We start from the raw sequence: 13,475 nt of genomic DNA on the forward strand, positions 1-13,475 counted from the left end.
GATTGAATGCGCTTTTGGATTTTATGCAACGCGCCGATGACACGTCGTTCCGATGAGAAACCGAGGGCGAGATATCGGCGACGATGCGGTAACAGTCTCCTCGCGCGATGCGGCTTGTACGCAACGGCCGGCTCTTTTCGTATAAGGCAACAGGCCCCGCGGTCCTCCCACGTTCGTCGGTCCGTCTCTCGCAGTGGGACGATTCGCCGGCAATTCAGCCGTCATCGTCCTCCTGAACTATTTCGTTCCTCTCGACGGCGCGTAGGCGCACCACCCGTCGCCGACATCCCGCCGCGGCTCGCGACGACGGTCCCACCGCCCGCCTATCTATCGCGCATTTCCGAGACCCGTTGCGTTATCGTTGACGTCATGCGTGACGTCATAATCGTCCAATCAGCTGTTACGATCGAGCGCAGATCGAAGAGGAGGAGGCGGCTCCGGCGCGTTCCCGCGGATCCGTGTGTGCGTTTTCCTCTTCGTCTCTCTTTTTCCTTTTTTACACGCACGATCGCTCAATTAAGCCTCCCGACGTTGTTTATTCGCTCGCACGTTATTATTGCTCGCCGGCGGAAAACAGTTTCTTGCGAGAACGCTCGTGCATATCGGAATCGTCCTCGTTGCTCCCCCCTCCCCTTCTTTCCTAGTTTTTTTATGTTTGGAAAGAAAACCTTTAACCTTCACACGACGATATATTATTTATAGCCGATAATCGCCAATTAAAGCCACAAGAGTTTTAGAAAAAACGTCCGGATCGAATTCCAACACGAGGCGAGGAGAGAAGGAGAGCGTTGCGCGGATCACGTTGCAAAAAGATCGCGAGAGCGCCGAGATGCGTAATGCTTTATTATTCATCGATACGCTCGCGTATTTCTATATATGCACGTTGCGCATTCTCGTGCTCGGCAACGGACGAACGGCTCGACTTAAAATCGCGCGACCGAGCTCGCGGTCGCAACGCGTCGAACTGGAAACAGACGCCGGTGTGTTTCCTTACCTCGTTGATGTGCTTGTACGTCTTGATGAGGTCGACGCTGAGTTTCCTGAGAGGCGCCGTCGCTGGATCGCGAAACCTGTGGGGTATCCTGGCCTGCATGGCGTGAATGTCCGAGGGGGTCTCCTGCGAAACCCCGCCGGCCGCCCCGCCGCCGGTGGCACTACCCCCGCCGCATACCGCGGGGGGCATGGGTTCCTCGGCCACCAAACGTCCGTAAAGGGGCGCACCGCCGGTCCCCGGCCTCCCGCTCACTGAAACCATCACAGAGAGACAGCGGATCAATGCATGTGAGCAAAGAGAGAGAGAGAGAAAATGGCACTTCGATGACACGCGATAGTCCCTCGTGCCCGCGACTACTCGGCGAAGATCGTGCACATTGTCGCGTCGCTTTTCTAACTCTGCCTAATTAGATCCTATTCGTCGTTCTCTTACGCACGACCCTTGACCGTGCTGCGCCGCAGGGGAAGGGTTATCAGGGGACGCGCTGAACATCAAGGTCCATCGCAAATGTAATGTGATCCAGATGTAAATCGCCTCTCTCTCTCTCTCTCTCTTTCTATCTATCGCGAGCGAGAGAGGACATATAAGTATGATGTTATATATAATTACACGCTCCTCCTTCAATATTGATTTTTCAAATCTGCACGTAATTACAAAGCGAGAATTTAATGGTTCGCCCCGTGCGCGCCCCGTGCGAGAAATCAATGCGTGGACCCCGCAAGTTTAGTCAATGATCAATATTTGTGTTTACTACTCGATGTGTTGACGTTTATCTGTTAAGTTTATCATTAGGTAATTAAATTCGCGTATTAATTAGGGAACGTCGGGCGATCGGGTCGATTCGTTTTGATCGGCGGCCGAGATTTAAGATTCGTCGTTAATACGACTTTCGCGGAGATTCGAGCAGCAACGAACGATCTTCCTCGATCGAAACGATATGTCTTTCTCGTTGAACACGGACGTTTACTGTCCAAACATTTCGCTGGTCTTTTTATCGGCGTAAAAGAGAGAGAGAAAGAGAGAGCCGCGATGTAATTAGCATTAGAAAAATTTCGCGACCGCGAATGAATACGCGATTAAAAGCGCTGCGACGGAATCGGTTTTGTCGAAATTACTGTCGAGTAATCCGATAATAATGCCGGAGATGCATTAAATGCTAACACGCGCGTTTAACTCCTTCGTGTGCGTAATGCGAGCGCGCGCACGTGAGAGATAGATAAAAGCTTTTATTAATCATTCTAGGTCAAGCCCTCCAAAAACATTAGAAGATCAGCTTGTAAATTGACAGAATTGAAAGAAAATTGATTATTAACTGTTGGAAGAAAACTGATTATTAACAGTGCTATTAGTAATAAAAAGAGAAAAAGAAATGTATAAATTGTAATAATTCTGATAGTTCTGTAATAGGAGAGTGCGTAATAGATACACATTTTATTAATAGAAAGATGATTTATAAATGCACATTTGTGTGGAAAACCCACTAACTCTCCGTTACTCGCAAGTTTATCCAATAGATATGTTCAGGCTATGACGTATCGTCGTCACTATACATCAAGGTCAAGGTCGTCTTTGTCAATGTTTTTCTTTGTTCTCTTTATTTTTCATTGTTTTTCTATCTACTTTAGTACCAAGTCTATAAACCAAGTCTATAAACCAAGTACTAATGAAAGAAAAATTGTTTCAAGAAGCAGAGGAAAATAATGGGAAACTTAGTGTATCTATGAGATATATTGCAACTATTCATGTATGAAAAATATTGCGATTAAAATATTGCGAGGGTTAAATAGTTGAAGAATCTGGATTTAAATTGCCAGATCAAATCGGAATTTTTAATCTCAGTAGGAAGTCAATCCCAAAAGGCGATAACTGAAGTCAGGAAAGAGTTCTGAAAAATGAGTGAGTAAGTGATATTGGATATACATTTTAACGGCGTCTTCGAGACGCGTTCTCCCCGTTTCTACCGCGCGAAACTGACAATATGGCATCGCGTTCGATTTTCACATCGCAGAAGAGAGGAGGAGAGAGAGAGAGAGAGAGAGAGAGAGAGAGAGAGAGTCTCAATTGGCACTGTTTCGCGAGGTTCGTGTGTACGCCCTTGCGCGAGTAATAGGGGAGGATTGCAACGATCAAAGGAGGGTTGCGATGATTGCTACGTATATGCGGAAAAGGGCAGACGGTGATTGCGGCGACTCCTTCCGTGAAAAGTGGCAGTCCGACGAATCGACGACGGGAAATTGCGATACGTTCGAGGAAGCATGCGTGTTAAAACTCGCGTTGATTGTTTCTATAACGATTCCCGCGGAGACGTTATAGTTCGCGCGGGATAATTCACCGCGTATAGCTCCCTCGTCGCTTTTCCTCGTAATGTGAAGGTGAAGCGGCAACGCAGTTTTCACGTTAACCGATTTGTTCCCGGAAATGTCGCTCGCGAAAGCACCTATTGCTGCCCACATCAAAGAGACTCGATTCTTAGCCGCGTCTCTGAGAAAAGACCTATAAGCGGTTAGATCGGACTTTCATTGCACCCCCGTCGTAATTATTCTACTGCCGATTGATGATCCGCGAAAATGACTCGGATGGGAAAGCCCGCGAGAATGAACGATACACGCGATGAAGTGCACAGTTACTTGAGAAAACGATTTCCAAATACCTAATTGCGAATAACCTCGAGCGAGCCCGCGCTGCTCGAGTATATTTTCATCGGCCGTTGAAGAGCGAGAGCTCTTTAAGGCACTCTCGGCCACCTCTTCACCACCTTCGCGAGGACGGAGGCTCCGACGGGGGTGAGAACAAAAGCGCGGAGGCGCCGATAATTAACAATTTCGTTCGCGGGACAGACCCTGCTTCCTCGAGACGGGTGGCACGTGGTTTTTCGACTCTATTCACGAGTCGGCGGCGACTCACGTACGAGACCGAAATCTCTGACGGAAGTTGTATGAAGAGCGAGAGAGAGAGAGAGAGAGAGCGCTTGTATGTGTGTCTGTATGTGCGGAAGTGTCGATAATTAACAACTCCCTTGGAGGGATGGAGCGTGCTCGGCGTGACAGAGAATCGTGATGCGGGACGGAGGTGGTCGTTAATTTTGACATACGATTTTCTCTCTCCCTCTCTCTCTCTCTCTCCCTCCGTCTCTCTTCGTCTATGCCGCTTCGGCACTCGCTGAAACATTACTGTCATTTTAACGACCCTATTAGATGGTGCAAATCAGCTTAACGGCGACCGCTTGATACTACGCGAAACGGCTCCCTTCCCCCTCCCCTCTTCTTCCTTCTTGGACCACCGCGTTCTCGTTCTCCGGCCCTTTTAGCGCGATTACCACGCGATCAGTACCGAATCCCCTCGCTTTTGGCCTCGGATTCGTCCACCTCCGGATTTGTCATTCGAATGAAAATTTTCGACGTCGCGTAAAACACGGAACAATCGGCGACAAGACTCACGGAGAGCGATCGGTGGCCGCATCGATGGGTGGGATCGCGACGATTCGTTTACAGCGCAGCTCGGTTCATTAAGTAAGAGCAATTGCGCACCGTTAGAGCCGCATCGCGGTTCATTTGTCGTATTTAGTTAATGAGATGACGTGGGAAGAGTGCATGACTGGCTCCTCGCACAAATGAATGCGTGATGGATCGAGTATGTGACCGAGACAACGAATGAATGGGCAAGTGTGTACATACGTACGTACGAACGAACGAACAAACGAACGAACAAACGAATGAATGGATAAGCAACGGTGAGAATGAGCGTAGCTTATTATTGCTCTCTGCTCGCGATACGTTACTGAATATTTTCACACGAGTTTATCCGTATCTAAGCAAACGGCCGGGACAGAGATACGCACGTGGGCAGAACAAAGAGCAAGACGCCGACCGAAGAAGAGAGAAAGAGCGAAAGGGGGAACGAGAGACACGGAAACGAGACGTACAACAGGGGTAACGAGAAAATCACGACTAGGTCGGGTCAAATTTGCGGCCTGTCTATCCCCTTTGACCCATTCCCTCTCTCCAGAGAGCGTCCCTCGCTTCGGCCCCCTTTCTCCCACCTCCCCCCTCTCGCCCGCCCCCTCCGGTCCCGTACTCATCCCACCCTCCCGTTTTTTACGAGCCACTGCGTATCGGAAAGCGGAGCTGCTACTCCCGACTCGCCGTAGCTCCGTTTGAAATGTAGGCCAGGGCGCGGTTGAATGAAAAAAATATCATTCATTAACACGAGCGCGGGCCAGCGGTTCTCCACGTCGGCACACTCGTCGAGCGAGCGCGGAATTGCGTGCACATGCATCGGCGGCGGAGGCGACCGCCGCCGCCGCACGGACGATGTTTGTGTGCCGGTGATGGTTGGCGGCGATGGAGGTGGTGGAGGCGGTGAGGGCGACCCAGTGACGCATCGCAGCGAGACGCCTCATTTGCGTGTCTGCGCGGCGCGGCCAAGAGCCCGCCCGAGCCGGCCGGGAATCGATTGACTGCGCTCGGGGGTATTTGCGCGGTTCTCTCTCTTGCATATACAAGAAGCGGTTGCATAGTCGGCGGAAAGCTTTGAGACTGTATGCATGCACAAAACGATATCAAATTCGAAATAAGGAGCACCGCTCGGCGTACGCGGAGAAAGCTGTTGCTTTTAAAAGGAGCTATGCACCGCCGGCGTGAGGCGGAGAGTATCGCGTATTGTCGCCGACGTACGTGTCAAGAAGGAGAGGGAAAGAGAGAGAGAGAGAGTCCAAATAGGTACGAGAAATAATCTCAGCGTGCGCACCGTCCTCTCGCGTAATCGCCAGCTGGCGATTATTAAGTCCGAGAATCAGCGTAGCGAGTACTGTTGTGAGCGAGCGAGCCGGGAAATGCGCATCTCCGGCGCGTGAAAGGGAGGAGGAGGAGAGTATCATCGATGAAGATTCCCCGTTCCAAAAATATATCCCGGCTCGATCGTGAAAAATTCAGGCGCATATCGATACAGAGGAAACGATGGGCGAGAGGGGCGAGGGGGGTCGCGGGGAAGAGGGGGATGGAGGGGGGACAGAGGATTATCCTGTCGGTCGATATAGGCGCGCCGCTGGAAACTGGAGCGTTTTACGCGAGTAGCACGCGCGCACCTTGCGCGCACACGGATTCATTTTTCCCTTCTTTTTGCGCCCGGTTTCCCCCTTTTTCCCCCGTCCTTTCCTTTTTGTGTCACGAAGAACCGAGCATTTTCGGTACAGATGCTCAAAATGGAGGAGTCGGTGCGCGCGCGGTATCGCCGTGTGCGTATCGGGGAAGAAAGGGGATGGCAAAAGAGGCGGGGAGGGAGGAATGGCCGGCCGGTCTCGTCGATAACGAATTACGGCACGGCACCTCGCACCTGGCGCATAAACGCCGGGTGCCATCTGTCGTGCTCGTGTTTATCGTCCCTCATTTTCGGCGACGTCGAGAGAGAGAGAGAGAGATGATTTTTGCCGATCAGGTCGCCGAATCCCATGGTCGAATCCGGACGATGCGAGTGCACCCACCGCGGAAGCTCCGGGGCCACGCGCTAACCACAGGACGTAAACGGCTCGTTTAGTCCCGGATAAGTGACACGTGTGTGTGTTATATCTATCTCTCGTTATATGCGCCTTCGAGTTGAAGTACGATGACGCGTGATACAATGTACATGGCACACACATAGAATTGCGCGAAACTACGCTACTCCTGCTTTATAACCCGGGCGAGTGTCCGCGGATACAGCTCTAGTTATAACTGTATATTCGTCCAGTTCACGTTCGTTGACGAGCGAGCGAGCTAGCGAGCGGTAAGAGATACCGAGGACTCTTTACATCCGTTATACGTCGTCGCGTCGTAACCGTTCGCTCGAGCGCCGCGGGGTCGCGTAAAAAAATTCGCGACGTGACGCAGACAACTGTGTGACGATATATAGCGCGGGCCGCTCGCGAGTGCACGCACACACACACACGTGCGCGCGCGAAAGTTGAGAACCACCATCGCGAGGTCACGAAAGGCTGGCTGACATAGGCCGTGCGATAGCCAGCACGCATTCCGCTTCATTCATGCTTCTTGATCCACCTCTTCCTCCTCTACCTCCTCCTCATCCTCTGCTTCCTCCTTCCCTTGTCCTCCCTACGACACCCCCGTTTTGCCCCCCTCGGCCGAACTCGCTGCTCTCGGGGGTATTCGCAGGTACGCGGTAGCGAGCCCTCGTGAACGACCGGCCATATCTTTTTCCGACCTCGGCAAATGACTCTCGCGCACCGCCGCGAGAAATTGCCGGCTCTCTTTCGCGAAAACGATTTTTTCGCTCTCTCTCTCTCTCTTTCTCGTTCCCTCTCGACATCCTATACCGGGAACAGCTGAACTCGCGAGATACGGGAAAGAAAAAGAGAGAGGAAGGAAGGGAGAGAAAACGATCTCGAATCCGCTCGAACTCTTTCGTGATGCTTGAAATTTGTCCCCGCGTTATCGTGCGCCGAATTATGCGCATGCGGCTCGTTTATTTAATTATTCGCAGAAAGAAGGTGGACCAGTCAGAGTCATTAATTATTTCAACGGAAATATGCGAAATTCAGGGGGTTTTAATTTTCTCTTCCGCACACCTTAACGTTATAAACGCGAATCTCTCGAATCCTTTCTCTGTATCGTCCCGATCGACATTTCCACCTTGATTCACGGTTGCTTTCCACAGCAACAAATAAATTTAAATGATAAAGCGTGTACTCCGAATTCCATCAATCCTGCTTACATATTGACGTAAAATGATAATGCTGCTTACCTTCTTTATCTGGAGAAAGATATTTTGAAGAAAGAGTAGAGAGAGAAGATAAGAAAGTATTTTTATGTAAAGTGCTAGCGCGAGATCCGAGTGTCTGCCTCAACATCCGTTTTATAATATTAACGAGATGTGACAATGCTCTTATATTTATATATTAAAAAAAAAAAAACCGCGAAAACCCGGAGAAGAACGATCGCGTATTTTTCTCTCTTTTCTTACATTCGTAACTCCGCGAATTTCGCTGCAAAATTAGCGGAACCGGAAGGAAGATATTGGTTTTTAATCATTTTAATCACGGTCACGGAAATACGGAAGATACATGGGCATCCGGAAACGCGATTACAATTTCGCAGAGAAATATTCGGGAGAGATTTAGGACGATTCTGCTTGTATCGCGTCATAAAAAAAAAAACACTCTTCTTCGCAATACGTTCTATTACATTTTTACAGCTACAGTCGCGGAGCGCGCGAAACAGCGCACTTATGCAACGACCGCAAAACCGCAGAATCCGTCATTAAATCGTCACTCTTGACAAGAACGAGGTATTCTATTTAATATTGCGAACTGGTCTCTCTCTCTCTCTCTCTCTCTCTCTCTCTCTCTCTGTCACCTAAGTTCCCTTCAACGAGTAACAAAATAACGGATTATTTTTCCACTTTTCGTTTCTCGCGCGACGCCTCGCCGCCGCCTCTCGTATTATGCGGGGATAAATCCGTAAAGATTTTAATCGAAGGGGAAAGGAAACAGAAAGAAACATTTCGAATGTGGCAGGACCCACTGCTGTGTGCGTTATCGCTTGCGGGAATGCACCGGGTGAGTCGCATTAGCGCGTACGTCAACCTCGCGTGTTCGCGCGGACGCGTTCAGCGATCGCTCGCGCCGATAATAATTGCTTGACATTCACCGGCGTTTTAAAACGGCGGTTAATTACACCGGCTGCGATTATTATTCCTCCCGTTCCTCTTCGTAAACTCGCGCCGCGGCGACGCGGAATGCGGGCGCGACGCGACGCTAGGCGACCGACTCGGCGCCCCCCACCCCCTCTCTCTCTCCCCTTCTCCTCGAACCGTCGCGTGCAAAAATTATGCTAACGAGGATATCCTCGTTTCCTCAGCGCGCCCGGCAATAAGCGACGTCTCTTTATATCGGTAATTAGTTTTCACCGCCGTTACGCCGCCACTCCCCGCTGCTTCTCCTCTCTCGCCGCGGCGGCGAATCGAGTCCGCTCGCCGGCCGCCCGAAGTCGGCGACTGAAACGGCGCGTAATTTTGCAACAGGTCCGAAATCGATTCGCTAATGACGCGTGCATCGCTCCGACGGAGATATCGATTTTTATTCCCGAGCGCGTTACACGTCGCTGAGAATGGGGAATTATACGAGGGAGTGGAAAACTGAGGTAATGGTCGACTAATAAACCGCGATATACCGAGCGGAGTCCCGATCGACATCACCGACGGTCGGAACTTGCAACGGCGCGAGTAAGACCGCTAATTTATTCCGTCGCCGCTCGGTACATTAGGCACACCCGGTACAGTTGACACGTAATACGTGTCACCGTTCATAATTGGCGTACTCTCTCTCTCTCTCTCTCTCTCTCCTTCCCTCCCTTACCCCGCTGGCTGGCTCACCTATTATATCAACCTACATCCGGAAATGCCGAAGCTTCTCACGACTAGAGTTCTAGCGTCCTTATCAAAAAATCAACATTTAACGTCCCGGAACTGAGAATTACGATGATCCCGTCTATCCCACCGGGACACGGTGACTAACTAAAATGGCTCGGGACAAGCGAATCGGAATTTTATCTCGAGATTATCGCTCTTTTTCCGAAACTTGTCCCGATAAAAAGAAACGTTTGCGTCTCGATTACGTGGTGGTTTCCTTCGAAATGCACAGGATATAAAAATTAACTTATCGCTGGAAAAAAAAGATATGGCGTCACGTCCGCCACGACCGGAGTTATTCGTGGGCATTGATGCATCCACGACGACGACGACGACGACAAGTGTATCGATCGATAAGCGAGCGCGCCGAGAGCTACGCGCGACGACGTGTGTGCGCTCTCCACGAATCATGACTTTCGAACGCGAACCTTGAGGCGATATCGGAATTTGTAGTATTACGATGATTATATTGATATAGAGCATGAACTGCGCGCTATATCCGCCGACCAGCGTGGAACAATACATTCTCGCGCTCGCCAAGCGTCCTTACGACGGCTACGATCGAAAGAATTGATCCGTGAGTGTTTTCCTTCTCTTATTTTATTTTTCTTTAATTTTCTGTTTAATAACACAAGCGCCTGAATAATGTTCCCTGCGGACAGCATCGTTTTCAGAGGTGTTTTCTAGCACGTTCGAAATCAATTTCGCAAGAATCGAAGTCGCTTCGGCAACAATGATTATTATTCTAAAGCTTTTAATTCATGAAAAACATTAATAGAAGGATTGATCATTACAAATAACAAATTATTATTTGCCGCCTCAAGGAAAAATTCAAATATTATTTTTAATATATGCCAAACGTTACACGGAGAAAAATCATTTTGCCGTTGTAGCAAAACCAACATTGCTATTGCATATTCATCACGACAGCGATCAAATTTAGTTGGTATAATCAAATTAGCAAATTATTCGTAATTAGAACGGCTATATATTTGTTACCCGAATAGAAAATATTCTGCTAAGTGAATTTACTCTTAGTATAAGTTAACTTGCTGTTAGGACAAAACAGTGTTTTCCTACCATTTACTAATTCGTTCTCACAGCAAAATAATCCAACGAATGGTAATTAGACTCTTAAAAAATCGCTGTCCACATAATAACTGACAGATTTTGCTGTGCCGGGAAATTACTTTTTCCGTATATTAGTTTCATAACTTTCGTGCTCCATTATGATATTAATTATTTATTCATTTATTTACGAAAATTCGCGTAATACCCGCTTGGAGTGATCGGGACGGTAGCATTCGCGAGGACTCAACCGGCAAAAAACTGTTGCGCCGCGTCCCGTCGCTCGCGACCGCTCCGAGACGCTCGACGTTCGCTCAGACCGTCTGGCAGACGCTTCTCAGCGCGAGGGTGACGACAGGGGTGACGAAGGGAGATTCTCGCAATCAGAAATGCTCGTATATGCGGCCGGCAGAGCGAGCGAGACAGTGAAAACGCGAGTGTGGGAGGAGAGCAACGGGGACGACTGGTTATGTAGACCTATGTACACAACGAGCCGCGTGCTCGACTCGAATACAGAACACGATCCTTCCGTCCCCGTCTTTTCCACCGGCGCTCCTTCTCCTCCCTCGCCTGCGAATTCTCGCGAGAGACCGGCGAATTTGCAAAATCGCGCGAGAGCCGCAAGTCGCGGGCATCGCGCGACGGACGTTGCCTTGCATTTGCTCGAGCAAGGTCCCGAAAACGCGCGCGGGCTTGGAAAGTGGGAAGCGGAGGATGCATGAAAAAGAGACAGAAAGAAGACGAGAGTCAACACGACGACGAGGAGGAGCCGGGGAGGGGAGCGCGAAAGCACAGAGAGAGAGAACTTGGAGATTTCGTCCAGAACTTCGCGCCCCTCGTTTGCATAATATACGAGGGCGTCCGATTCCCCATTCCGCTCCCTCTCTCGCGTGTCCCTCTTCGCGAGAGGAGCGCGAATTAAGGAGGTGGCCCGTCCGTCCTGGAGCGGCTGTGTGCGTGCGCGTACGTGTGCGATAAACCGCGGACAAAACGACCTGTGTGAGGTAGGGCGAAGGTGGGACACTGCTCGATCGCGAATTTCTTCAACCCTTAACAGGCGCGCGGGACTTGAAAATTGCAGCGCGACCGCCCGGGAGTTTCGCAAAGTTTTGTCATTTGTCGGCGAAACGTATACTTTACTCGCGTGTAAAAGTTACCATGCATAAGCATACTTGCACGTTCGAAACATCAATAGCCGAGAGTAGCGGGTGGGGGGAGGGGGGGGGCGTAGAGGAAGGAGCGGAGGTGTGAGTGCAAAGGGAATCTCTACTCTCAAGAACGAAATCATGCCTGAAACGGAACCTGCGTATCACGAGCTTACCTTGCGCGCGCCTTCCCATTATTCGCGTCCATCGCGCGCGCTTCTCCTTCGGAACATTCCGCGCGCATATTTATGTACACAGGCGCGGCACATACATATGATAAAAATGCTATCGTAAAAGAAAAAAAAAAGAATAGAAAGAAAATACGTGCGCAGAATTCTCCGGTAAATGTTGTCGGCTCTTTATTCACTGGCCTCATCCGATCGCATACGCTCTCGCGGCATTGCGCGCTTTTCTCTCTCTTTTTTTTTTACGTTTTTTCTTTCCCTCTCTTTTTTTTTCATCTCGTGCGGTCTACTCTTTTATAAACGTTCGAACGTACTCTGACATGACAAATCTGCGTTCGAATCGTAGCCGGTAATTGCCCGCTACTACTGGCAGAACGTACACGTGTAACTCATCGTTGTCCGGGACGGCGGCCGTAAAACACATAAGCGGAAAACACCGAAAGGCGACGGATGCATTTTGCTATGAGAAGCGTCACGTGCTAGTTCTACACCTCGCGTTCGTCCGTGGTAGCACGCTCTATTGTATGTATTTCGAAAGAATACGATGCAAGCATGCGTGAAATGGACATTATCGTACGGTCGATGCGTGAAACTACTGAACGTGCATTCGTGTATTTCGTAACGATGTGCAAGCGCAAAATGAATATCTTATCTATCGTGGAAACAAAGTTGTGCCAGAAATGCATGGTGTTTCGAAAGAAAAATTGTCTTAGAAACTATGGGGAGTAAACAATCAAAAAATCGTCAACTTAGTTTAGGTAACCATGTCTCCGAAAAGACGTAGAAAGAAGAAAACCCGAAAAGAGAAAATCCTTTAAAATATCCAGCGGGCGTGTTTGGACTCTTTTTCTTGCAAAGTGGCGCTTAGTAACGATAGTTGCTATTTAAGTGGTTGTTTCAGGTGGTTGCATTTTCAAGAAAGAGGTACAATTGCATTGGGCAATAACATTTAGCGCTGCCGGTCACATGTTTATGTGAAACCTCTTCTTTCCTATTGTACATTTATCCTCCTCTTGTCCCCTTCGCAAGAATTAAACGTAACCTTTCGAAAGAAATGCATCTCAGAAACTGCGACAAGTTACTAAACAAAAAACGGTCAACCTAATTAGGTAACCGTCTCTCCGAAGAGACCTCGTGGAAAGGAGAAAAACCGATTCTTCAAAATCTTCAACAGGTGCGCTCCGTTCTGTTTCTTTCCCTAAAATGGCACTTAGCAACGATAGTTGTCACTTAGATGGCTTTTTTGTTAAATAATTACATTTTCACGAAAGAGATACGATCGCATTAAGTCAACATTCAGCGCCACCGGCCACGTGTACGCGGTACTTTTGGCCTACCTGCTCTCCCCCCTTCCCGGCCCTCGCAAGAATTAAACGCAACCTCGACGAAGGTCGCGGAACGCGCTGACTAACTGTGTGTGGACGTTTCAGATCCGGCTGTTCAAGGTTCGAGACCGGGGAGAGTCCGTCCCTCGAGAAACGGCTCTCGCGGTCGCGCGAAAGGCGGCGAGTCGCGTGTTAGATTTCTCCTCCGGCTTTGTCTCTGTTCATCGACGCGTCTCTAATCACTCCCCATTTTACGGAACGGCGGGTAGACGCGCGCGCGCGGACAGTGGGAGGGGAAAAGCTTCACTTTCTTGCGCTCGGTATGTACAACTGTTCTCGGTCATACACGGAAACGGGG

At 49.6% G+C, this 13,475-nt stretch overlaps 1 protein-coding gene across 1 annotated transcript in view; it reads right to left on the reverse strand.

Annotated features, from left to right (window-relative positions):
• LOC106746292 (serine/threonine-protein kinase minibrain) overlaps positions 1 to 13,475 on the reverse strand; it is a 54,030-nt gene that overhangs the window by 22,525 nt on the left and 18,030 nt on the right. Inside the window, exon 2 of the mRNA XM_014622734.1 lies at positions 995 to 1,245. Coding sequence (XP_014478220.1) covers positions 995 to 1,245 — 251 coding nt within the window. The remainder of the gene's footprint in view (positions 1 to 994; positions 1,246 to 13,475) is intronic.

The sequence above is a fragment of the Dinoponera quadriceps genome, unplaced genomic scaffold, assembly GCF_001313825.1.
Source record: "Dinoponera quadriceps isolate SergipeBrazil2010 unplaced genomic scaffold, ASM131382v1 scaffold566, whole genome shotgun sequence".
Classification (NCBI taxonomy): domain Eukaryota; kingdom Metazoa; phylum Arthropoda; class Insecta; order Hymenoptera; family Formicidae; genus Dinoponera; species Dinoponera quadriceps.